At 38.8% G+C, this 27,409-nt stretch overlaps 1 protein-coding gene across 2 annotated transcripts in view; it reads right to left on the minus strand.

Moving 5' to 3' along the window:
- Nucleotides 1–975: 975 nt before the first annotated feature.
- ZNF462 (zinc finger protein 462) overlaps nucleotides 976–27,409 on the minus strand; it is a 151,105-nt gene continuing 124,671 nt past the window's right edge. The window contains exons 11-13 of one of the 2 annotated variants that reach the window (XM_023202278.2): nucleotides 9,086–9,218; nucleotides 2,830–2,953; nucleotides 976–1,671 (exon numbers count right to left, since the gene is read on the minus strand). In XM_023202278.2, coding sequence (XP_023058046.1) covers nucleotides 1,464–1,671; nucleotides 2,830–2,953; nucleotides 9,086–9,218 — 465 coding nt within the window. In that variant the 3' untranslated portion in view covers nucleotides 976–1,463. The remainder of the gene's footprint in view (nucleotides 1,672–2,829; nucleotides 2,954–9,085; nucleotides 9,219–27,409) is intronic. The other variant, XM_023202283.2, reaches the window with a different exon arrangement.

A 27,409-nucleotide genomic window follows, 5' to 3' on the forward strand; every position in this document is an offset into this window, starting at 1 on the left:
CTCCTGAAAAAGCTGATATGGGGGACAGAGCAGCTGGCAGCTAGATTTAAAAAAAAAAAAAAAAAAAGAAAGTAGTTCTCCAGGCTCCTTGTAGGATATATGTTATTTCTTGTCCACTCTCACCAAAGGGATGGGATTCTAGTACATCCCCTCGTCCCCTAAATAAATGAAAACCCCCTGCAAAACACAATGCCAGCAGAAACAAAACACAGATTTTAAAATCACACACAAAAGCCATCCAATCCTAACAGAAATTATTTGTGTGAGACGGATAATGCGTGAATTTGACAGGCAACAAAAGGGTGAGGAGGACCTCCTCGTCTGGCCCACAAGCTGCATAGCTGTGCCGAAAGTTTGGTTCTTTAGTTAAATTAAAAAAAAAAAAAAAAAAAAAAAGAAAGTTAACTTCTTTGTTATTTCCATGTTTAAAATAAAAACATTCCTATTCACAAAAAACTAGATCTCCCTTGCCCCGAAATTAAAACAACAATAACAACACACACACGAAAAACAATTCATATGAAAAACTGAATTGTGCTGTGTTTGTAACACTCAAATTGATAGAAAATAAACATGTGGCAAACAAAACTCCACAATCACCTTAAAATTAGCTCACATGAATCTACCAAATTCTAAATTATAGTTGAACACTAATAAACAGCTTACCTGGAATAAAGGATGACAATTCACAAACAGTTATCTAATAATTAAAGTCTGTTTCTTTTTTTTGTTTTGTTTTTTACTAAAATAATTAAAAAAATCACAGTATTTTAAGAAATAAAACCCACATGGGGATTTTAAGCACAATTTGTGTTCCTTTCTTTAAAACTCTTTTTTTTTCTCCATTCACCATCTTGCCCAGCAGTTCTCTCTACATTTAACCACAACGACGACAGGTAGTACTGACAAATGCAGAGAGTTCCCTTGGTTAAGATTGAGGTACTAGGAAACAGGTGACTGTTTTATGCAAAGCAGTTTTTTTTTTTTTTGTTTTCTGTTTTTTGTTTTTTTCCCAAAGCGGCTGCAGTTAGGTCTTGAAAAAGCTTAAGGTATTAAAACTAGAAAAACGCACCAAAAGTTGTGCGTCAAAAAGTTGCTCCCCAATGAGAAGTCTTCTACTGTCACGGAGCTTCTGTTTCCATATACTGTCCAAGACCACCACAGGGTGCACCGTACCCTTGGGAGGTGCTTCCATATTCCGCAACAAATGAAACTTCCATGATGAAGATCCGGAAGAAAAGATGTAGTGATGGAAAAGGAGCCACATATTCCAACCATTTAAATAACTTTAATTTACATACTCACTCACACAGGTACCAGTGCTTTGAAAATAGATTGTTCAGTCCTAAAAAGCAGCTTTGTTCTGTCTTCTCTTTTCTGTCCCTCCCTTCTCAGCCCAAGCCAGCCCTCCCACTTTTTCATCACTGTTCAAGTAAGGTTTGATTAAGGACTTCACCAAACGCTTATTCTTTTTTGGTCTCTGCATTCTCCAGGAGAGATTTGTCGGCAGTTACTACACAGATGGCTACTGTTTCATTCTTTAGGGAAAAGTCTATCCCAATGGCCTCGTCATCTTCCTTTTCCTCTATGGAGGGCATTTTAACACTGTTCTCCATGATCTCTTTTGGGTGGATTTCTTCTCTGTTCACCTGCTTGGTGTCATTCAATGCCCTGAAAAAACATTTATCGAAGAGACAGATGAGTATAGTATATATATTTTTCTTATTAAACAAATAAATAATAAAAACCCTCAAGTGTCTTTATTTTCCTGATCCTATAAAAGCCTTGGGGTTTCCTTTGAACAAATGCCATGGGTGTATGACAAAATGCCAAGTGATTCATCCCTGCTATGTTTTGCTTAAGTCATATATTTCTGTATCTTAAAGATTTAAACTGACAGAAGTATCCATTATTATACTATACATTGATTACACCATGTTTTGTTTCTAGATAAGCATAATCATTTTTATGTTACTTCCTCTACTGGATCATCAGTGGTAATAGCAGGAATTGTCTTACGCTCAAAGTCATCAGCTGAACCCAGAAGCTTGGAGATTTGGTTGTACTTATTAAGTCTAAAAGAGTAACTCAGGTACTAAAGATTTATTTGTCAGGTCCTGAAACAAATCATGAAAACAAACTAAAAGCAAAAACTTAAAAGATGGAACCCATGTCTTGGGAAGCGTGGTTATATTCTCTGAGGTCTAGACCCTTGAGGCTTCAGGGATCAAGCTTCAGGCTTCATATCACCACACAAGCCATGTTTCCTCCTGAAAAGACCACATCCTCGGTTCTCTCTGTGTCTGGTGGACTAATGGTGCCTTGTTGAGGGGCTGATTTTATGTTCAGGGATCTCGTAAGTATTTTACAAGTATGCTCTCACCTACCTGGGAGGCAGGCAGAAGCTGGCTCTGTCCCCAAGGCAGTACATGGGAATGTTCAGGGCCACTCAGGGAATGGTCAGTCACAGAGGCAGGAACAGAAGCCATATCTTTTGACCTCGATTCACGTTCTATTATAGAATGTCATGCTAATGAAAACTAAAGGGACATTGGCTGGAGAAAACACTATACTTCTGCACATGGGCTTGAGTGGGACTGGTCGTTCACAAAGATGATTTTTTTCCTTATTTGACTTGCGGCTGGGTGACCATTTTAAAAAACAACAGAAAAGGAGAAACTTGGTTCCTCACTATTGCCTCTCCTCCCATGGCCCAGAAATGTGACACAGAGGGGTGTACATACTGTCAGGGGAACCAAAACGAGAGCCCCTCCCTCCCTCCCTACCTCTTGCTTTGGACAAAGGCATCCTTGAGATGGCCCGACTTACATGCCGTGTCTCAGCACATGTCTTTCCCACTCAGAGCCCTGTGAAAACGCCCGTCCACAAAATTCACATGGAAAACGCTTCTCAGTGTTAATAGCAGCCCCGTGGTCAGAAAATCTCATTAGCTCTGCAAAGAGAAAGCAGAAGTGTTACCTGTGTGCTGTGGGAATCAGCAGAATAGGTAAGTCAGCATTCACTAGGATACCCTCTCTCCTACCTTCACTGATAAAGCCATGTGGTGAAAGCAATTTCCAGATTCCTTACTTTTTCTTAGGTTTCCCCCTTAGGACATTTCTTGAATAGCATTCAAGAACTGTTTCTGGTTCTTGGGCCCCAACACCTCATTTCTCCTCACCTCTCCAATGCTTCTATCACATAATCTGGGTCTTTCTTGACTGAAGAGCCCCTTGCCCATTCCAAAGGAATCTGAGCATTATTTTTTCCAATTTATTCTCTCCTTTGTGTGATGATTTATATCAGTGCCTCATAGGTTAGCATCTATTCATTTCCTTTTTGACACAGGTTTATCTTTGTTCACTGAAAAGAACATAGGCTACTGAAAGCCCTGGACCAGGTTATGTGTTGTGGACCTCAGGGTTTCTACTTGTTCCAAGTAAGGCTGAAGGCTCATGACTTGTGGTCATCCATCCATTATAATCAATACCTTACAGGGCGGTTATGTGCACTGAATGAGATCTGCAAGCGAAGACTCTACCATGAACATGAATCTGGATGAGTGGGAACCAGTATGTGAACACATGTGCCCAGCTATTGAGAGATCCTGGCTAGCTGCCCGGCACCTACCCCTCAATTGGTGGTATTCATGAATACGGGGATACGCAGACATTTCTGGATGGTCTGTTGTAAACATCAAATATTGACTTAGTTGTTTTGTTTCCTCCATGGTACTAGGCACATGGTAGAAGTCTGATAAATGTGGATTGGCTGTTTAACTGTTTTCAGGCCATGTCTTCTGGCAAACTCAAAGATAAGAGCTTACATGGCCATTGTGTTAGCCTGAGTTCCTAGCCCATATGTGTTTCATTATACCAGAGGGCCAAGTCTTCATGTAGGTAATAAACGGCAGGACCTTGCCAGCTCTGCAGCCGTGTTGCAAAGTGAGGGTATCGCATAGGGAAGTGTTGATCATCTTTACACTCTGATCACTCTGGTCCACACATACAAGACATTACAGGAAGATGCCTCCTGGTTGAAATGCCCCATCTAATCAGATTCTCAGGACGATGTTAACAGGATGGGGGGCTCTGTGATGCCTTAATCTTCAGCACAAACAGCTATGTGACTGGGGCCAGTTTTAACAAAAGATGAAACATTTTCTCACAAATTAAGAAGATCACCACACAAGCCATTAAAAATAATTGCACAGACTATCTTCCTTGATTCTTTTCATTGGAAATGAGACAGCACCATCTGCTCTGCGCATTAATTCCTTAGCAGGGATTATCTTGGGCAAGAAATCAACAGAATGCCTTCCTGACTCCTCCCCAACTGCATAATGAGAGGGGGGTGGGGAGGATTCTGCTGGGGTTAATTTTGATTTCTTCATGCCTGGATTCTTCTCTTTCAAATCATCCCTGAGCTTCCTAGGCAGGACCTGCAGCATGTCCATATTCAGTTCAGCGCTTGCGTTTAGAAAGGAGGTAGGGAGTGGGGTGGCTGCGACGCTGTGAATCCCCTAAACTGAGGGTGTCTGATAAAAGTCTAAATTGCCAATAAGAGGAATAATGTTCCTGGTACACTTGCTCCTTTACCCTTAATCTGTAAGCAGGAAACCAGTCATCTGTCCTTTCCAATGGCACATAGTAAGTTCCATCCTCAAAGGAGGAGGCCACTGGGCACTGGCCACTCTTCCAAGAGCTCTCCACCAGCCCGAGAGCTGCACGCAAGCCACCTCCTGCCCTCTGCTCCTAGAAGCTGGGACGTCTGGCAGAAACACCCGAGGCTATTGTGTGCATTTCTTCTTCTTGCCAAGAATATACCTAGATGGTGGAAAGTTGATTCTCGGTCTATTCAAAGGAGTTGGGACAAAGGAGGCTGCTCTTTCAAGGATCCGTGAGGGGGAAGGGAAGGTTTAGGCTTCTAATTCCCATTAACATGACTGGAAGTTACTCATGTAAATCCCCCACCCTCTGAGAGAAATACGTGCTTCTCCACCCTCAGGGCTTTTTTTTTTTTTTCCCCATGTAGTAAAGCTCATGAATGTGGATACTATACTTTTTCCAGTGAGAAGCGGAGACCCTGAAGTTCTTTCCAGCCAACCCACTCCAGTGTAATGCCACAGTGCCAAGGAGAAGGGGGCTGCCAAGTAGGGTAAAATGAGGAGGTCTGCCTCGTGTCCCACACACATCCCAACCACCATCTTCTAAATTCGAGTTTTCTTTCTTTCCTTTTCTTTTTGTATAAGGAGTCACAGGGGAGCAGAAGCCTAGAAGGTATTTTGCCTTTATAACGCTTATAACCTTTGAAATCACACATGCTCAGCTTTAGAGATTAAAAAGCCACAATAATATCCAATGAGAAATAATTTATTTTCAGAGGAGAAAAGGCAAGGCCATGGAGCATTATGAAGAAAAAGGAGTCTTTCTGTCAAAAGTATCCTCTCCCAGAAAACTCCGGTAGTAGTGCAGAGATGTTAAGAAATCATTGTGAAGAACATACTCATGAAATGGTTTGAAAAAGGAAAAAAAAAAAAAACAAAAAAAAAAAACTGTGCTTTTCCGATCACAACCATTTTCCTTGTAAGAAATGGATTAATACAGCCCCTACTGATAAAAGTAATAACTTTATGAGAACAATCAACCTATATGGTAAGGATGTTTTATTTGTCCATGTCTTTTTCAGGTTAACTGTAGGCACAGGGTTTTTGAAAGGGTAGTATATCTTGGCTGTCATTTCCTGCTGACTGTCTTGATCAGGGGTTCAAGAGCCAAACTGGAGCCCCCCTTTGCAAACCCATAGTCTTCAGCCCTGGCATCATGGTAGGAGGGTGAATGCAAGTCAGGAAAAGGAACAGGGAATACCTTGGAGGGAAGTAGCCCACCAATAGGCTTCCTTAATGTTTGCAGACAGAACAAGCAGAAAACACAAAGAAATTCTGCAAAACGGCTCCTTAGAGCAAGGTCCCAAAGGCCACTGAATCCACAGATTTCACGGCCAGGTCCCCTTCAATGAAGATTACACTACTCGAGGCATTGGGAAAGTGATGTGCAGGGTAAGAAGAGGGCTTGCCTTTGGAGCCAGAAGATGTAAATTTGAATTGAATTTCATCTCCAGGGTTTATGTTTTTTTGTTGTTGTTTGTTTTGTTTTTTACTTTGAACATGCTCTTAAATTTCCTGGGTCCTAATTTTCCCATTTGTGAAATCACAAAAATAACACCTATGTTGCAGGCTTATCATTTATTAGGTAACTGCTATATTCTAGGAACTGGGCGAAGGTCTTGTGTGTTATCTCATTTGATCTTTACAACAACCCATAGAACCACATCCTGGATAGCCAAAACAATCTTAAGCAAACAGAACAAAGTTGGAGGCACCACCTTACCTGACTTCAAAATTGACTACAAAACTATAGTAATCAAAACAGCATGGTACTGGCATAAAAACAGATACACAGACCAACAGAACAGAATAGAGAGCCCAGAAATAAATCCACACATTCATGGTCCATCAGTTTTCAACAAAGGTGCCAAGAACACATAATGGGGAAAGGGCAATCTCTTCAATAAATGGTATTGGAACAGGTGGATATCCACATGCAGAAGAATGAAATTAGACCCTTATCTCACACCAGATACAAAAATCACCTCCAAATGAATTAAAAACTTGAATATAAGACCTAAAACTATAAAACTACTAGACAAAAACAAAGGGGAAAAGCTCCATGACATTGGTCTGGGCAATGATTTTTTGGATATGACCTCAAAAGCATGGGCAACAAAAGCAAAAACAGATAAACAGAATTACATCAAACTAAACAGCTTCTGCACAGCCAAGGAAACAATAAACATAGTAATAGACAACCTATGGAATGAGTGATAATATATGCAAACCATACATCTGATAAGAGATTAGTACCCATGCTATATTAGAAAATCAAGCAACTCAACAGAAAATAACCTGATTAAAAAATGGCAAAGGATCTGAGTAGACATTTCTCAAAAGAAGACACAAATGGCCACCAGGCATATGAAAAAATGTTCAACATCACTAATCATCAGGGAAATGCAAATTAAACCACAATGAGCTATCACTTCACACCTGTTACAAGGCTATTATCAAAAAGAGTAAAGATAACGTGCTAGAGAGAAAAATGTGGAGATAAGGGAACTCCCGTGCACCTCAGCCTTGGTGGGACTGCAAATTAGTGCAGCCATTAGGGAAACAGCATGGAGGTTCCTCAACCAATTAAAAGTAGAACTACTACATTGATCTAGCAATCCCACTTCTAGGTATATCCAAAGGAAATGAAAGCAGGATATTGAAGACATATCTGCACTCTCACGTCCACTGCAGGGTTATTCATAATAACCAAGCTAAGTAATCAAGCTAGGCGTCCATCAAAAAATGAATGGATAAAGAAAATGTGGTAATACACACATGAAATACTATTCACCATTAAAAAATATGAAATCCTATCATCTGTGACAACAGAGATAAACTTGTAGAACATTACGTTAAGTGAAACGATCCAGGCACAGAGAGGCAGACACAAATACTGCATGATCTCACTCATATGGCGAATCTAGAAAAGTCAAACTCATATAAGCAGATAGTAGAATGGTGGTTACCAGGGGCTTGGGGATTTGGGAAGATGCTGTTCAAAGGATACAAAATTTCAGTCAGATAGAAGAATAAGCTCAAGAGATCTATTGTACAACACAGTGACTACAGTTAATAACAACATATTGTATACCTGACAATTGCTAAGAGAGTAGATTTTAAGTGTTCTCACCATAAAAATGACAAGCATGTGAGGTAATGCATACGTTAATTAGCTTGATATAATTTTCCACAATGTATATGTATTTTGAAACATGTTATACATCATAAATATATACAATTTTTATCAATTAAAAATAATTTCAAAATAAATTTAAAAAGTCCGAAATCTGAAGTTTTAAAGTTAAAAAAAAAATCTTTACAACAATCTTAGGAGGGAGGTGATACTATTCTCATTATTATGACTGTTATTATTTTACAGATGATGAATGTACAAGGAGATAAAATAATTTACCCGAAGCCATCTAGATAGTAAGTAGCAGAACTGGAAACCAAATTCAGCAGGCTAAATGCACAGTCCTCTCTAGTCATGAGATTAAAGAAAAATGTTATATAAAAACCACCAGCACTGAGGCTAGCACATAATGATGCTCAGTAATGGCAACTATTCTCATCTCTGGGTCGGTATCTGCAATGTTGATTTCTGATGTTTATGTTATCCACGTGCTTTTGATAAATCTGCAATAACTAAAGTAACATATCTCAACCTATATTCTTGTATGTATAGTCTGGGGTTTTCCACAACATTCTATGCTGAACAATATAGAAAACCAACTCTGAATCACATAAATGTATATCCACAACTAATATACTTTTGAAAACTTTTTCATTCTGAAATAATTATAGACTCACAGGAAGTTAGAAAAATAGTACCAAAGTCCCACAAAACCTTCCCCAGTGTATTCTGTAAATACATAGTTGAATGAAAGAGGTGGTCCTCTCTCTTTACAAAGCAAGTCAGAGCACAAAGGGGGTTAAGAAAAGGGTCATGCAGAGGGACATCAGGGGGTAGGGGCTCAAGTTCTTTGCACCCTCCCCTACAGTTCCAGCAGTGTGTGCCCCAGCAGCAGTAATTTTAAATAAGCATTCAACTGGAAGTTCATTCTCATTCCTCTAGAGCATTACAGTGTCATCCATCTTGCTGTCTGCTTGTCCTTATTCTGAAGATTCCCCAGATACCAGTTTTCCTTATTAAAAACAAATCACTGCCATCTATTTTTTCAACAAACATATATCTATAATTAGGGAGAAAATGTCTGTTTTCCTTGGCGTTTCTATAGCTAGTAATAGTTTACAAAGACACAGCTCTTGATGTGTTTCCTAAGTCAGTCTGTTCTGCTACTTAACTAAGAAGGATCATTCCTTCTGTTACTCCTACAACAATCTCCTGCCTCCCTTCTGTCTCACTACGGACATGACAGATGCCATCTGGGATTGGGAGGGCAGGATGAGACTAACCTCTGTCTTCAGTCTTGCTGTTCATTTCTTCTTCCTTGTCCTCATCATCGCTGCTGGAGCTCTCCATTTTCTCCTTCATCTGTTCCAGCTGATCCAAGTTAACCCGTCCAACCAGCTCAAAGTTTCGGCTTACCTGAAAAAGGCCCAAACAAATGATGGAATAATAAGCCGCAGACCAAATAGGGTTCTTCCTGATGGAGAGATCTTTCCGACATCATTTTACTGTGACTGTGGTTTCGCAACCAGGACCAAACAACTCCAGGGCCTAAGAGTTCTTTTACTTTGTTTTGACTCTTTTGGAGATGGAGCTGCCCTTTGCTCCCGCATGCCATCATTTTCACCGGAACTTTTGCACACTGGACCTTCATTACCAAACTTGTGAAGAAACATGAGCTGTAGTATGCAGGAGACCAAAAGTAAAATGAAGCCTAGAGTATAGAGTAAATATCCAAAACACACTTTTTATTTTAGTTGAATTCAAAGGTGTAACTCTCATAACAACCCAAGTTTCAAATACTTCTGCAGGTGAAGAAATTCTGCAAGCATGCTGACCACTAGCAATGAGACACAATACAAGCTTCTTTGCCATGATCCCATCAACCAGGGTGTTGCAGGGTGTCCCAGCCTAGGCCAGATGACAGCCATCTGATCCTGAACTCTAGTTTAAATGGAAGATAATTATTATTACTGTCAAGTGTTACTACTGTTTTTGAAGCTGACCACAGCCTGTGTATCAAGGCTGGGATTATCTGAGAAAAACCTAGATGACTAACCCCTAAAAGCCCTTTTAAAGTGTTAACTATGGCTGGTTTTTATTCATGTAAAATGTAGTCAGAATAATGTGGAAATCCAAGCTTTCTTCAAAATATCATTGGAGGGAAACAAAAATCTATACTAAGAAAAGTCTTTAATGATTTTCCATTTTGCGTTCTCAGATCAATGGCAGCACAAAATTTACCTTCATCATGAATTGATTTTCTGAACCTCTCCAGTTGCATGCATAGAATGATCAGGAATGACAAGCTGGTGCAGGGTTAAAGTCAAAAAACTGCCATGGGCTACGTGTCTATGTAAGGTGTTATGCTCCCCGTGTTGGAGGCATGGGGAGGGTACACACAAGATGAATGAGACCTGGTTCTGGCCTCCAGAGGCTCCCAGTTGAGTTGAAGAGGGAAGACAGACATCATTAACTAGATTCCAAGGCAGACTTCCCCAGCTGCCACAGTAGAGACAGAGTGTGATGAAGGCACAGGAGAGGAAAGAGATAATTTACAGGACAATTCCAAAATAGTCTCTGGGACAAAGACTTGCTGAATGCCACTGATTCCATGTGCTTGGCAGATGGGAACATCATCATTGACTGTGACAAATGTAAAGAGCCTCAGAGTACCAGGCCTTAAAGACACTGAGGCTGAATACTGTCCCAACAACATCCTGTGAGAGATAGGTAGCATTCAGAAGGAGGAGAACTCAGGGAAAAACCTCTTTTAAAACAGGAGAAACAATACACTGATCTATCTATAACAATGAAATCCATGAAATTAGTTAACTTTGAAAACAACTCAACATGGGGGTGCACAAGACGTAGACAACAATCCCAACGCTAAACAAGCAGGGAAGGCAACTTCTTGTTTTTCTCAATTAAACAAGCTGTAAAAATTAAGGGACTAAGGCAAGAGGAAGAGAAAGAGGTCAATTTCTAATTCTGATTTCTCTTTCTTCCCCTCTAAGTCCACAGTAACGGTTTCCAAAGGAGTTTTGTTTGTAGCACCTTACTAACTAGGGCTTTAACATTTTCACTGATTTCCTTTTATGACATAAAAGTAAAAAGGGATAGCACAAGAACATGTGCTTTGAATTCAGACAGACCTGAGTTCAAGTTTAGGATTTGCCATTAACCACTAGATTCTGGATAAATCACTCAGTATATGTCCTTGATATATTTATTTGTGAAAGGAGGTCAGCATAGTGCCTGAAACACAACAGTCCCCCAAAATGTAATTTCCTTTTCCTTTTCTGGGACTGTGAGCCTTTTCTAGTTTTGGCTCTTGGGAATGCTTACAACGAGCATTGTAAATGCATATTTACAAAGTTATGTTTAGCCACAAAGTCTACATTTTAGCCAAATAGCATTTACGATAAATATTTGAATAAAAAGTTTTCTGGCTTGCTAGTTTTTCAGGAAAAGTGGGCAAGGTTCCAATTTGCCTAATTTTTAAATACATTTGAAGAAAAGTATTTTTAAGTGACTAGTACATAAAAGGCAGCCCTTCCTGAGCCACTTTCTCCTGCACTTCTCACCATTAGTAATCAGGGAAACTATAAATATGTGTAAAGGACATAAGGGGTGGGCTGTCACCAGGAAACAAAAATAATGAAACCAAGGAGACCAAAGAAGAATCCTCAAACATCTGCTTTAATCCAGTTGTTTTGATTGATTGATTGATTCATTCATTCATTCATTCATTCATTGATCAAGGATTCCTGGAGGGCTGGCTTGCTGTGGGCCAGCCTCTGGGGTCCACACTGGAACCCCTGCTTCTTTTGGAGCTCTTGGTGACAGAAGGAGATCTGTCACCAAACCAAATGTTATTTTTTTCCCCCCTCATTCTGGGTTTTTTTGAAGACTGTATTTGTCCATTTTCCCAGCACTATCATCCCTTCACTGGAAAACTGTTAACGTTTTAAATTCTGCATGATTTTAAAATAGTACATGACATTTTCACAGTATGATGTTCATCCCAGGCTAACCCAGGATTTATTTGCTCCTGAAGATTTCTAAAATCTTTGCTAGGCAATTAAAAGATTTAAAAATGAGAACTAAAATTTTTGCTATGTAATTAGAATATTTTAAAATAAAAACTCTTTATTGTTTTGGGTTATGACGGTATTTGAAATCCCCAAGCCATCCATCTAAATATTAATCCTAACACAAAAGGAAGACTCTTTTCTGCATTCCTGAGCCCATTATCATTGTTTACCTGGATTAAAGCAAGCCCCTTCCCCTCCCGTGTTCGTCTCCCAGCACCTACTCTTGTCCCTTCTTGTACCTGATTCTTTAGTGTGATGAAAACAATTTTTAAAAAAATTTAAATCTTTTCATGTCAGTCTCTGCTTGCCCTGAGGATGAAATACAAATTTCTTACTGTCGTTTACATGGCGGGCTCTCATGTTATTCTGGCCCATCTTCTCCAGGCTCCCCCTTGCTCCCACCACCCTGAACTTACGAGGTCCTGGAATATGTCATGCCCTTGAGGAGTCTGTGCCTCCACCATCTCACCTGTCTGAAACTTGCTCATGCCTGCCGGCTTCATGTGTTGAGTCCTTAATCTCCTAGCCCCGCTTCTGTCACTTCTTCTGGAAGATCTTCCCTAAATTCCTCCTGTGTTCAATATCCTTGCTCCATGTGTTCACAGCACTCTGCACCCCCACTTCAAGAGCACACCCCATTCAGTAATGAATTGTTTATGGCCTGCCCCTCCCCAGTCCAAATACAAACTATGAGAACAGACTTGCTGTGAGTCTTACTTACAGCTGAACCCCCACTGGCCAGCACAGTGTCTAGATTAAGAGAGGGTGTTATTCTCGCCCTGGCTACTGGATATCTTAATTTTCATTTAAAATAGTTTCTTTTATATAAATATTCACAAAAAAATTTATGAAAATACAGAAAAACTCATTTAAAGTCCAACTCCCTATACCTAATAACTGTTAATGAATTACTGTATTTCTGTATTCCTGTTCTCTATCCGTAGCTTATTTACATTACTGTTATCATTTAAAACAAACAAGTGTATATCCAACTTTTTCATGCCTGGCACAGTGTACACATCATTCTCTGAATAAATATAATTTTTAATCACTACATAACATTTCATCAAGTGGATATATGACAGTTTACTTGACTATGCATTCCCGCATGAATTTACAGTGGATCATTTCTGGCTTTTCATTATTAAAAATGTTTGTTACAAAAAATAATAAACCTTATTGTATTTAAGCCTTTCTTTCATGCTTAGTTTTAATTTTATAGGCTAAATTTCCAGACGTGAAATTACAGGGTCAAAGTCAAAGGGTATAGACTTTATAAAAGTTCCCGTATATTTTGAAATGATTACACCACTTTCTGGGCCCGGAGACTGGTGTGTATTTGAATAACTCCTTGATGGTGCAGATGACATATTGAGAGAAACACACTTTTTCCCTCTAAAGATGAGAAGCAGTTTATTATCATTTCCCCAAAGGCCCACAGCAAAGGGAGAAAGAGCAAGCTTAACAGTTTGAGATTTAGAACCTGGCTCCTTGCAGGCTCCTTCTGCAGGTGAAAGAAGCCACAATCCACATGTTCTTGAAAGGTGGATTGTTCAGACACATAATAATTCAGACTAGAAACCTATATGCAGATCTTTGTTACTGTGAAAGCTATTTGTGAATGCCCACTCACTCAAGGTCCCCTGTGAAGGCCACTAACCCAGAGTTTGGTGAAGTCATCCATCTAATGAGAATGTGAGATGAGGGCTGGGTGCAGTGGCTCACACCTGTAATCCCAGCACTTTGGAAGGCTGAGGTGAGTGGATCACTTGAGGTCAGGAGTTTGCGACCAGCCTGGCCAACGTGGTGAAACCCCGTCTCTACTAAAAATATAAAAATTAGCCAGGCGTGGTGGCAGGTGCCTGTAATCCCAGCTACTTGGGAGGCTGAGGCAGGAGAATTGCTTGAACCTGGGAAGTGGAGGTTGCAGAGAGCGAAGATCATGCCACTGCGCTGCAGCCTGGGTGATAGAGGAAGACTCTGTCTCAAAAAAATAATGGTAATAAAATAAATAAATAAAAATAAAAGTGAGATGAGGTGTCAAATGTTTTATCCTTTAACACTGAAGTGAGGACACTGCAAAACCATTTCCACACTCAAACTTAAAGTTCAAGCTTTGTCTATTTGTTGGCTTTTAACTATTCGGCAAAATGGTTTAGATCTGGTCTTAACATGTATTTCCATACTTCTGGCATATTCTAAGGCGATAATAATTATATGTGACTTACAAATATTATCAAGTTGACTATGCATTTTCATATTGTACTAGGGTAGCAAACCCAGTCTGATTGAAGACTGATATAAATGTGCTTGCTAATGACAGAATGGAACTGGAACCCTCGTCTTCAGATTACATTGCAGGCATCAAATAGGAGAGACTGTGATTGAGAAAGTCCACTTAATGTTTCCAGAGTTTTTAACTCTAAGGCTGCCCCTCTTACTTAACATTTGTACCTTCAAACAGAGGCACCCAACCAGGATGCTCATATTACCTAACACTGCATGTTGATGTTAAAAAGAATGCACAGTGCTGCGAAGATTTTGAATGACTTATAACACAGGCTGGTACACTTTTTGTGTAAAGGGCCAGATAAGTAAATATTTTAGGCTTTCTGGACCCTATGGTCTTTGTTACAACTATTCAACTGCTGTTGTAGCTCAGAAGCAACCATAAACAGTAAGTCAATGGATGAGTATGGCTGTCTTCCAATAAAGCTTTATTTAGGGAAAGTGAAATCTGAATCTCCTATTTCACATTACAGTTTTTTTGACAATTTTTCAATCATTAAAACATGTCAAGACCATCCTTAGAGAGTGGACCATATGAAAAAGGAGGTGGTCCGGATTCGGTCCATGCACCATAGTTTCCCAACCCTTGACTTACCAAGTGGGCTACTCAACAGACAGGTCTTTGCCTGTCCTTAAAAATCAGAATGGGAATGAGGGAAAGAAAACAGTGGGAGAAAGATTCAGCAAAGTATTGTCTCTACGATTTCTTACAGCAAGACGGTCAAAAGTGCAAGTAAAACAATCTTGCATTCTCAGATAAGAATACCTCAATTAGAATTCTTGCAAAAGCTTCAAGGAAGGATATTCAAAGTTTGTCCATACTGTCCCAAATGGTAGAGTGTCTTTGTTTCCCATGGCTGAATAATATGCTATTGTGTATTTATGTACCACTTTTTAAAAAATGCATCCATCAATGGATAGTTAGGCTGATTCCATGTCTTGGCTATTCTATTGTGAATACTGTTGCAGGGAACAGGGGAGTGCAGTAGCTATTTGAGACACTGATTTTGTTTCCTTTAGTTAAATATCCAGAAGTGGGATTGCTGTATCATATGGTACTTCTATCTTTGATTTTTCTGAGGAGCTTTCATGCTGTTTTCTCTAATGGTTCTCCCAATTTACATCCCTATCAACAGTGCACAAGGGTTCCCCTTTTCTTCACATATATCAAACCATCACATTGTACACCTTACATATATACAACTTCATTTATCAATTATACCTCAATAAAGCTGGGGGCGGGGGGAGAAAGAAAAGATATTCAGCCAAACAAACCAGTCAGGCAGTATTAAAGTTCTATGGAACCTGAGCCATGAAACTGTATTTGTTGTGCACTATGCTCCCCTCCAATTTTAAAACCAACTCTTACCAAGCAAGTAACATGCTGAATTGTGCTTCTCTGTTTAAACCTGTCTCACCTAGTTGCTTATAAACTCTCCCAGGGTAGCAACCATTTGTTATTTAGCTTTATAGGCTCAGTGTAGAGTCATCCACTTGACACGCAATAAATGCTATCTGAATTTACAAGTAACATGAAAACCCATGAAAGATCATAAAGTATAAAGACTTCATAATATTGCCACAAGATCAACCTACAGAATGGGAAAAAATTTTTACAATCTACCCACCTGACGAAGGGCTAATATCCAGACTCTACAAAGAACTTAAACAAATTTACAAGAAAAAAATCAAACAACTCCACCAAAAAGTGGGCAAAGGATATGAACAGACACTTCTCAAAAGAAGACATTTATGCAGCCAACAGACACATGAAAAAATGCTCATCATCACTGGCCATCAGAGAAATGCAAATCAGAACCACAATGAGATACCATCTCACACCAGTTAAAATGGTGATCATTAAAAAGTCAGGAAACAACAGGTGCTGGAGAGGATGTGGAGAAACAGGAACACTTTTACACCGTTGGTGGGACTGTAAACTAGTTCAACCATTGTAGAAGACAGTGTGGTGATTCCTCAAGGATCTAGAACTAGAAATACCATTTGACCCAGCCATCCCATTACTGGGTATATACCCGAAGGATTATAAATCATACTGCTATAAAGACACATGCACACGTATGTTTATTGTGGCACTATTCACAGTAACAAAGACTTGGAACCAACCCAAATGTCCATCAATGATAGACTGGATTAAGAAAATGTGGCACATATATACCATGGAATACTATGCAGTCATAGAAAAGGATGAGTTCATGTCCTTGGTAGGGACATGGATGAAGCTGGAAACGATCATTCTGAGCAAACTACCGCAAGGACAGATCACCAAACACTGCATGTTCTCGCTCACAGGTGGGAATTGAACAATGAGAACATTTGGACACAGGATGGAGAACATCACACACCAGAGTCTGTCGTGGGGTGGGGGTAGGGGGAAGGGATAGCATTAGGAGATATACCTAATGTAAATGACGAGTTAATGGGTGCAGCACACCAACACGGCACATGCATACATATGTAACAAACCTGCATGTTGTGCACATGTACCTTAGAACTTAAAGTATAATAATAAAAAAAAATATTGCCATACGATTTGCATCCCATGAAATAAAGTTGCTTGTTAATGAGAAAATAAGAGTGGACACTTTCTAAATGATTTTGTTTCAATACTTACCAAATATCGATTATGTGCTAAAAATAACCCCATAGTTTTCACATGTATCACTTATCCCTTATGACCATTGTGTAGTAAATGTGTTGCCTTCTGTATTTGTAGGTGAAGAGCACAAAACAGGAAAGTGATAAAGCCAGGATTAGTTAGGACTGAGATCTCCGGATGACACAGCTCAAGCTTCTCCCATTATAATGCAAATCATCTGCAGAAATGCAAAATTACTCACAAAGTATGTCAAAACTACCATGGCTATACTGGCTGAACACAGGAAGGAGAAAGAAAAAGTATTAACAATAACGTGATATTGCGAAATGTGATGGGATAGAACAGTAGCATCCTTTCAGAATTTCTTTCAAAATAAAAGTCTACGAATATTAAAAACAAAGGATGACAGAGTACCCAGAAGGATATAGAGCACAGAAGTCAAGGAAGATATCTACTTTGTTTTGCAATCACTGTGTCACAATCAGAAAACATATTTCCATCATACCTAACTTAGCAAAAGCCCAGACAAAATCACTTATTTGGAGAAACTCAGCATGAATTCAGAAGTACTCAAGGAAGCTAGGTGAAAGACATCATTAAGAAAGGCTTAGCCGGGCGCGGTGGCTCAAGCCTGTAATCCCAGCACTTTGGGTGGCCGGGACGGGCGGATCACGAGGTCAGGAGATCGAGACCATCTTGGCTAACACGGTGAAACCCCGTCTCTACTAAAAAAATACAAAAAACTAGCTGGGCAAGGTGGCGGGCGCCTGTAGTCCCAGCTACTCGAGAGGCTGAGGCAGGAGAATGGCGTAAACCCGGGAGGTGGAGCTTGCAGTGACCTGAGATCTGGCCGCTGCACTCCAGCCTGGGCGACAGAGCAAGACTCCATCTCAAAAAAAAAAAAAAAAAAGAAAGGCTCAGAGCTTTGCGGCTGGCCAGTTGAGCAGTTGTCAATCTCCTGAACCCAAAATGCAGAGGGAAAAGATGCTACTGGATACTGCCACATTTTGCTTATTTGAACAGGATACTTAACATTTATTTAACAAACAACTCCTGAGGCTTTACTGTATGCTGGGCACTAGGTTAGATTTTGAAAGAAAGGTGAGATAAATAAATCTGCCTTAAGAAAGGAGAAGAAAAGTTCTATGATAGGGTTAGAAGCTGGGATGAAGACTTTTGACTGGGGAGTTTAGTGGATGGTTTCGAAGGTACAGGTAAAGAACATATTCAAATGCTTATTTGAGAAATACTGTTTAAGGTTTTGCCGGACACATCCCTCTGAAAAATGGTCACACCTCTTGCTCATCTAATTCTGGTTTCTCTGTCTTCTACAACACACGGAAGAGATAGAGCTACGGTTAACAAATAAAGAAGCAGAACTACATGAGGGAAAGCAGAAATGAAATGGCATAGTCTTCTAGAGAAGGCTTCAGCTTGCAGAAATCACTGTAGTTGATAAAGCTAAAGTTGCTAGCATTTAGTTCAGAAATAAAAAGCAATCAAAAAAAAAAAAAATGTGGCCAAAGGTGTGTTTTATAATTTGGGAAAAATTTGTCTTATGATTTATTTGGGAAGAATCTTTGGAGAAAGATTCTTCATTTATTTCTCGTTTCCTTTTCTGGAAACAAATGTCCTATGTGACTTTTTTTGGCCACTGTGGATTTCACTAGTCCAAAAAACTGAGCAATTTTATTAGAATAACTAAAATGTTGATGATTCCTTCTGAGCTTAATGTTTTGCTGTTTCCCTCAAACTGGCAAAAAGTAAGATATGAGTTTCTTTAGAGTTCAACTGCCTGAGGCTCCATTTATATAAAAAATTAAAAACATTTCAAAGTAAATTCAATTAGTGAATGTGTATTGCCTGAATAGACTATCCTTCTAAATTTAATATACTGAACATGACAATTTTATGAGCAGAACAAGTTAGAGATAATATATTTTATGTTCCTTAAACTAGCAAAGAGACTGCAGAATCATAAAGAACACTAACAAGGTATTGCATATAAACTTTCTTTTAAAAAAAAGTGTGTGTATTTTTTAAATGTGAGAAGTGCAAGGTTTGTTTTTCTTCATGACTTTAAGGTTCCTAAAGATGTTGTCTTAGGCTGGGCACAGTGGCTCACACCTGCAATTCCTGCACTTTGGGAGGTCAAGGTGGGAGGACTGCTTGAGCCTGGGAGTTTGAAGCTGCAGTGAGCTATGATTGCGCCATTGCACCTCAGCCTGGGCAACAGAGCAAGACCCTGACTCAAAAAAGACAAAACGTTGTCTTCATCTTTCAACAGTATTGCTAATAAAGGGCATTACTGATAAATAATTCACTATATGTGTTGGAGGGGAGAATGTTGGGGGACAGAGAATGCAGGGAGTGAAGAAAGGGAGAGGGAAGTAAAGGGGAGGGGGTGGAAGGAGAGACTACACTAGTCAACCTTCTAGAGGACCCACTGAGATTAAAAACAGACAGGGAGTCAAAGGATAAAAAAATAAAATTTCAAATAACCTGCACTGTTTACTTTAGATCCTAAGAGATTACAAGAGATGCCTTGCTCACTAGTAACAAAGATAAAGATCTAGGAGGAAAGATTGTGTTTATTACCTATAAAATGAGGGTTCTGATGTTTATCCCTTTTATACTCTGGCTTCTGAGGATAAACATGCAGCCTAAATCGAGTGCACTGGAGATTTTGTTTCTCAGAAGGAATGGTATATTTGACTTTAAGGACCTTTCTTGCTGGTACCAGGATTCTGTCCAGTCCGTGAATGATATAGTCTGACATCTTTATAGATGTTCCTGAGGTTTACAACCTTTGCAGGCAGAATTCAGAAGTCAAGTTTTGAATGTTCAGTTCTTTTTAATGAAATCCTTTAACTGAAAGTACATTCTACGTGTCTTATAGTTTGTTCTATAGATTCTCCCCACCACACAAATCGCCTAATGCTATTTGTAGAAGAATATAATGAGCAATGCACTGTTTTACTGGGAAAAAAAGTGAATCCCTGTTTGGAACCAATTGCGAAGTCTATTCCACATTAATCCGGATCCTGAGTATCTTGTTGATATAGCTGTTCTCAGGATGAACATCATAAAAAGACTATAGGAAATTAACATTTATTGGGGACCTACTGTGTGTTGGGTTATGGGAAACTTACATCTGTTTTAGGTATTGAGGTATAATTTACCTACCATAAAATTTATCTATTATAAGTAAACAATTCAATGATTTTTAGTAAATTTATATATTTGTGCAACCCTCACCACAATCCAGTTTAAGAACACCCTCATCACTCTGAGAAGCTCCTTCACATCCTTTGTAATCAATCCCTGCTCCCATTTTCCAGGCCTAAGTAACCTCTTAGCTGCTTCCTGTCTCTATCATGTTGCCTTTTCTAGAAATTTCATAAAAACAGAATTATAAAATACGTAGTCTTTTGTGTCTAGCTTCTATCCACGTAACATTTTTTGGATTCCTCAATGCTGTTAAATGTATCAGTAGCTCATTCTTTTTTATTGCTGAGTAGTACTCCATTGCATGGATACGCCATATTTTATTTATTTATCCATTGTATGTGAAGGTAGGATTGATAGGTCAGATGGCAAGTGTACATTTATAAACAAATGCCAAACTGCTCCAAAGTGGCTATGCTATTTTACATTCCAATCAGTAATGTATGAGACTCCAGTTTGTCCACATCCTCGCCAACACTTTGATACTATCAGCCTTCTTAATTTTCGCCATGCTAGCTAGTGGTTGGGGAGTAGAATCTTATTTTGTTTTAATTTATGTTTCCCAAGTGGTGAATCAAGTTGAACATCTTTTCATGTGCTTATTTGCCATTTGTATATCTATCTTCTTTGGTAAGGTGTCTGTTCAGATCTTGTGCTCATTTTTAACTGAGTTGCTTATCTTCTTATGGTTGAGTTGTAAGATTTCTTTAAATATTTTGGTTAGAGCCCTTCATTAGGTAATTACTTTGCAAATATTTGCTTCTAGTCTGTTGCTTGCCTTTTCATCTTCTTAATGGTGTCTTCTATTTTTTCTTTCAGTTGTCTGTAACTTTTGCATCATATATAAATTTTTTTCCCTAACCCAAGATGATATAATCTACTATTCTTCTGAAAGTTTTATAGTTTTAGTCACACATTTAAGCTTATGGTTCTGTAAAGGTCAAGGGACATAATTTGCATACATAAATCCAATTGTTTCAGCACCATTAAAAAATAAATAATCCTTTCCCTATTACACCTTAACACCTTTTATGAAAATCAACTGATCACATATATGAGGGTTTATTTCTTGACTTTTGCTTCTGCACTACTGATCTATGCATCTATCTTATGTCAATTTATAGTGAGTTTTGAAATCAAGATTAGCGAATTCTCTGATTTTATCGTTTCTCCACACTAGGCTATTCTAGGTCATTTGTATTTCCATATAAATTTTAGGGCCAGTTTGTCACTTTCACCCCCAAAATGTCTACTGGGATTTTGGTAGAGATTATGTTGAATCTGTGTGTCAGTATGAAAAGAATTACCAATATTGAGTCTCCTAATTAATAAACATGGAATATATTGCATTAATTTAGTTTTATAAATTCCTCTCAGCAACAGTATAGTTTTCAGTGTATAGTTCTCGTTAAATGTATTCTTAAGACTTTTGTTCTTTTTGATGTTAGTGTACATGAAATTGATCTTCTTAAAATTTCATTTTCAGGTTGTCCATTACTAGTATACAGAAACATAATTGATTTTTGTATATTGATTTTATATCCTGCAACCTTGCTAAGCTCATTCATGTTCTAGTAGCTTTTTTTTTCTTGTAGATTCTGCAGATTTTCTACCTATAAAAATCACATTGTCTATAAGTAAAAAGTTGTGTTTCTTCCTTTCCGATTCTCATGCCTTTAATTTCTTGTTTTAGCCTTATGGTCCTTGACCTTTATATTTGAATTGTCAGCATAATTCTGTTTAGTACATTGTACACTGACTCCCCATTCCTCTCTCATGAACCCTGAAATCAGGTGTTTGTATATCTTTCCCCCTAACAAATGACCATTTTTAGCCAGCATGTAATTCCACTGGCTGTCAGCCAAAAATTCAGTTTCAATAGCACTGCCATCTTTATATACAAAACAGTGCTTGGAGAATTATTTCAAAAATTCAAATTGCATTTTGTACTCATCATGTAGGGAAAAAAGATTAGAAAATGAGAAAAAAAAAGTATTGCTATCTCAGTAATGAGTCTAATAAACCTAACAATTGAGACAAACATAAGAATCATTAGGCATGCTGAAAGTCGCAATTCTTTAGCCTCAATTAGGTGCTCATTGGACTTAATAAGCTGGTCAACCACGAGGAAGAGAAAAAAATTAAAGAACATAATATGACATAGTGAAAATATTACATTAAAGACTGTGTCTATGAAATGAGACAGACAGCAACACAATAATAGTAGGGAACTTCAATACTCCACTGACAGCACTAGACAGGTCATCAAGACAGAAAGTCAACAAAAAAACAATGGATTTAAACTATACCTTGGAAAAAATGGACTTAACAGATATACACAGAACATTTCATCCAACAACCACAGAATACACTTCTATTCAACAGTGCAGGGAACTTTCTCCAAGGTAGACTATGACGGGCCATAGAACGAGCCTCAATAAATTAAGAAAATTGAAATTGTATCAAGCAGTCTCTCAGACCAGAGCGGAATAAAACCAGAAATCAACTCCAAAAAGGAACCTTCAAAACTATGCAAATACAGCCGGGCGCAGTGGCTCAAGCCTGTCATCCCAGCACTTTGGGAGGCCGAGATGGGCGGATCACGAGGTCAGGAGATCAAGACCATCCTGGCTAACACGGTGAAACCCCGTCTCTACTAAAAAATACAAAAAACTAGCCGGGCGAGGTGGCGGGCGCCTGTAGTCCCAGCTACTTGGGAGGCTGAGGCAGGAGAATGGCGTAAACCCGGGAGGCGGAGCTTGCCGTGAGCTGAGATCTGGCCACTGCACTCCAGCCTGGGCGACAGAGCGAGACTCCGTCTCAAAAAAAAAAAAAAAAAAAACTATGCAAATACATAGAAATTAAATAACCTGCTCCTGAATGAGCACTGGGTCAAAAATGAAATCAAAATGAAAATTAAAAAATTCTTCAAACTGAATGACAATAATGGTATAACCTATCAAAATCTCTAGGATACAGCACAGGCAGTGTTACCAAGAAAGTTCATAGCCCTGAACACCTACATCAAAAAGACTGAAAGAGCACAAACTGACATTCTAAGGTCACACCTCAGGAACTAAAGAAATAAGAACAAACCAAACCCAAACCCAGCAGAAGAAAGGAAATTACCAAGATCAGAGCAGAACTAAATGAAATTGAAACAACCAAAAAACAATACAAAAGACAAATGAAACGAAAGCTGATTCTTTGAAAAGATAAATAAAATTGACAGACCATTAGCAAGATTAATCAAGAAAAGAGAGAAAATCCAAATAACCTCATTAAGAAATGAAATGGCAGATATTACAACTGACACCACAGAAATATAAAAGATCACTCAAGGCTACTATGAACACCTTTACACACATAAACTAGAAAACTTAGCAGAGATGGATACATTCCTGGAAAAATACAACCCTCCTAGCCTAAATCAGTAAGAATTAGACACCCTGAACAGACCAATAACAAGTAGGGAGATTGAAATGGTAATTAAAGTGGGCAAAGGATATGAACAGACATTTCTCAAAAGAAGACATTCATACAGCCAACAGACACATGAAAAAATGCTCATCATCACTCGCCATCAGAGAAATGCAAATCAAAACCACAATGAGATACCATCTCACACCAGTTAGAATGGCAATCATTCAAAAGTCAGGAAACAACAAGTGCTGGAGAGGATGTGGAGAAATAGGAACACTTTTACACTGTTGGTGGGATTGTAAACTAGTTCAACCATTATGGAAAACAGTATGGCATGAACTAGATGTACCATATGACCCAGCCATCCCACTACTGGGTATACCCAAAGGATTATAAATCATGCTGCCATAAAGACACATGCACACGTATGTTTATTGCGGCACTATTCACAATAGCAAAGACTTGGAATCAACCCAAATGTCCATCTGTGACAGACTGGATTAAGAAAATGTGGTACATATACACCATGGAATATTATGCAGCCATAAAAAAGGATGAGTTTTAGTCCTTTGTAGGGACATGGATGCAGCTGGAAACCATCATTCTTAGCAAACTATCACAAGAACAGAAAACCAAACACTGCATGTTCTCACTCATAGGTGGGAACTTAACAATGACATCACTTGGACTCGGGAAGGGGAACATCACACATCGGGGCCTATCATGGGGAGGGGGGAGGGGGGAGGGATTGCATTGGGAGTTATACCTGATATAAATGACGAATTGATGGGTGCTGACGAGTTGATGGGTGCAGCACACCAACATGGCACAAGCATACATATGTAACAAACCTGCACGTTATGCACATGTACCCTAGAACTTAAAGTATAATTTAAAAAAAAAAAAAAGAAAAGAAAATTTAAAACAGCAGGAGTCAAAAAAAAAAAAAAAAAAGAAATGGTAATTAAAAAATTACCAACAAAAACAGTCCAGGACCAGATGGATTCACAGCAGAATTCTACCAGAATTGGTACTCAAAGAATTGGTACCATTCCTTTTGACACTATCCCACATGACAGAGAAAGAGGGAACCCTCCCTAATTCATTCTGGGAAGCCAGCATCACCTTAATACCATAATCTGCAAAAGGACATAACCAAAAAAGAAAACTACAGACTGATGCCCCTCATGAACACAGACACTAAAATCCTTAACAAAATACTAGCTAGCCAAATTCAATGACATATCATAAAGATAATCCACCATGATCAAGTGGGTTTCATACCAGGGATGCAGGGATGGTTTAACATACGTGAGTCAATAAATGTGATACACCACATAAATAGAATTAAAAACAAAAAATCACATGATCATCTCAATAGATGTAGAAAAAGCATTCGACAATATCCAGCATTGCTTTATGATTAAAACTCTCAGCAAAATCGGCATTCAAGGGACATACCTTAATGTAATAAAAGCCACCTATGACAAACCCACAGGCAACATAATACTGAATGGGGAAAAGTTGAAAGCTCTCCCTCTGAGAACTGTAACAAGACAAGGATGCCCACTCTCACCACTCCTCTTCAACATAGTACTGGAAATCCTTGCCAAAACAATCAGACAAGAGAAAGAAATAAAGGTCATCCAAAATTGGGAAAGAGGGAGTCAAACTGTCATTGTTTGCTGATGATATGATCATTTACTTCAAAAACCCTAAAGACTTCTCCAGAAATCTCCTAGAACTGATAAAGGAATTCAGCAAACTTTCCAGATACAAGATTAATGTACACAAATCAGTAGCTCTTCTATACATCAACAGTGAGCAGTGGAGAATCAAATCAAGAACTCAACCCCTTTTACAATAGCTGCAAATATACAGCTTAGGAATATACCTAACAAAGGAGGCAAAAGACTTCTACGAGGAAAACTACAAAACACTGCCGAAAGAAATCATGGACGACACAAATGGAAACACATCCCATGCTCATGGATAGGTAGAATCAACATTGTGAAAATGATCATACTGCCAAAAGCAATCTACAAACTCAATGCAATCTGCATCAAAATACCACCATTATTCTTCACAGAATTAGAAAAAACAATTCTAAAGTTCAAATGGAACCAAAAAAGAGCTCACATAGCCAAAGCAAGACTAAGCAAAAATAATAACTCTGGAGACATCACTGATATGGTTCAGCTCTGTGTCCCCACCAGAAAATCTCATCTTGAATTGTACTCCCATAATTCCCATGTGTTGTGGGAGGGGCCTGGTGGGAGATAATTGAATCATGGGGGCAGTTTTCCCCATACTGTTCTCATGGTAGTGAATAAGTCTCATGAGATCTAATGGTTTACCAGGGGTTTCCGCTTTTGTGTCTTCCTCCTCCTCTTTTTGCCTGCCGCCATCCATGTAAAATGGGACTTGCTCCTCCTTGCCTTCTGCCATGATTGTGAGGCTTCCCCAGCCACCTGGAACTATAAGTCCAATTAAACCTCTTTCTTTGTAAATTGTCCAGTCTCGGTACGTCTTTATCAGCAGTGTGAAAACAGACTCCTACAATCACACTATCTGATTTCAAACTGTACTATAAGGCCATAGTCACTAAAACAGCATAGTACTGGTATAAAAATAGGCACATATACCAATGGAACAGAACAGAGAACCCAGGACTGCACCCAAATACTTATAGCCAATTGATCTTCGGCAAAGCAAACAAAACATGAAGTGGGGCAAGGACACCCTTTTCAACAAATGGTGCCGGGATAACTGGCTAGCCACAGGTAGGAGACTGAAACTGGATCCTCATCTCTCACCTTATATAAAAATCAACTCAAGATGGATTAAGGGACTTAAATCTAACACCTGAAACTATAAACATTTAGAAGATAACCCTGGAAAAACCCTTCTAGACACTGGCTTAGGCAAGGACTTCATGACCAAGAACCCAAAAGCAAACGCAATAAATACAAAGATAAATAGTTGGGGCTTAATTAAAGATCTTTTGCATGGCAAAAAGAATAGTTAGCAGAGTAAACAGACAACCTACAGAATGGGAGAAAATCTTCACAATCTATACAACTGACAAAGGACTAATATCAGAATCTACAATGAAATAAAACAAATCAGTAAGAAAAAAACAAACAATCTCGTGAAAAAGTGGGCTAAGGAAATGAATAGACAGTTCTCAAAAGAAGAGATACAAATGGCCAACAGACATATGAAAATGCTCAACATCACTAATGATCAGGGAAATGCAAATCAAAACCACAATGCAATACCACCTTACTTCTGTAAAAATGGCCATAATAGAAAAATAAAATAAAATAAAATAAAAAAACAGTAGATATTGGCATGGATGCAATGAAGAGGGAACACTTCTACACTGCTGGTGGGGCATAAACTAGTACAGCCACTATGGAAAACAGTGTGGAGATTCCTTGAAGAACTAAAAGTAGAACTACCATTTGATCCAGCAATCCCACTACTGGGTATCTACCCAGGGGAGAAGTCATTATTCAAAAAAGATACTTGCACACGCATGTTTATAGCAGCACAACTCACAACTGCAAAATCATGGAACCAACCCAAATGCCCATCAGTCAACGAGTGGATAAAGAAAGTGTGATATCTATCTATCTATGTATCTATCTATGTATCTATTTATCTATCTAGTATCTATCTGTCTGATGGAATACTACTCAGCCATAAAAAGGATTGTATTAATGGCATGTGCAGTGACCTGGATCAAATTGTAGACTATTATTCTAAGTGAAGTAACTCAGGGATGGAAAACCAAACATTGTATGTTCTCACTGATATGTGGGAGCTAAACTATCAGGACAAAAATGCATAAGAATAATACAATGGACTTTGGGGACTTGGGAGGAAGGGTGGAAGGGGGGCAAGGGATAAAAGACTACAAATAGTGTGCAGTGTATACTGCTGGGGTG

The sequence above is a fragment of the Piliocolobus tephrosceles genome, chromosome 14 (assembly GCF_002776525.5).
Source record: "Piliocolobus tephrosceles isolate RC106 chromosome 14, ASM277652v3, whole genome shotgun sequence".
In the NCBI taxonomy this organism is placed as follows: Eukaryota; Metazoa; Chordata; class Mammalia; order Primates; family Cercopithecidae; genus Piliocolobus; species Piliocolobus tephrosceles.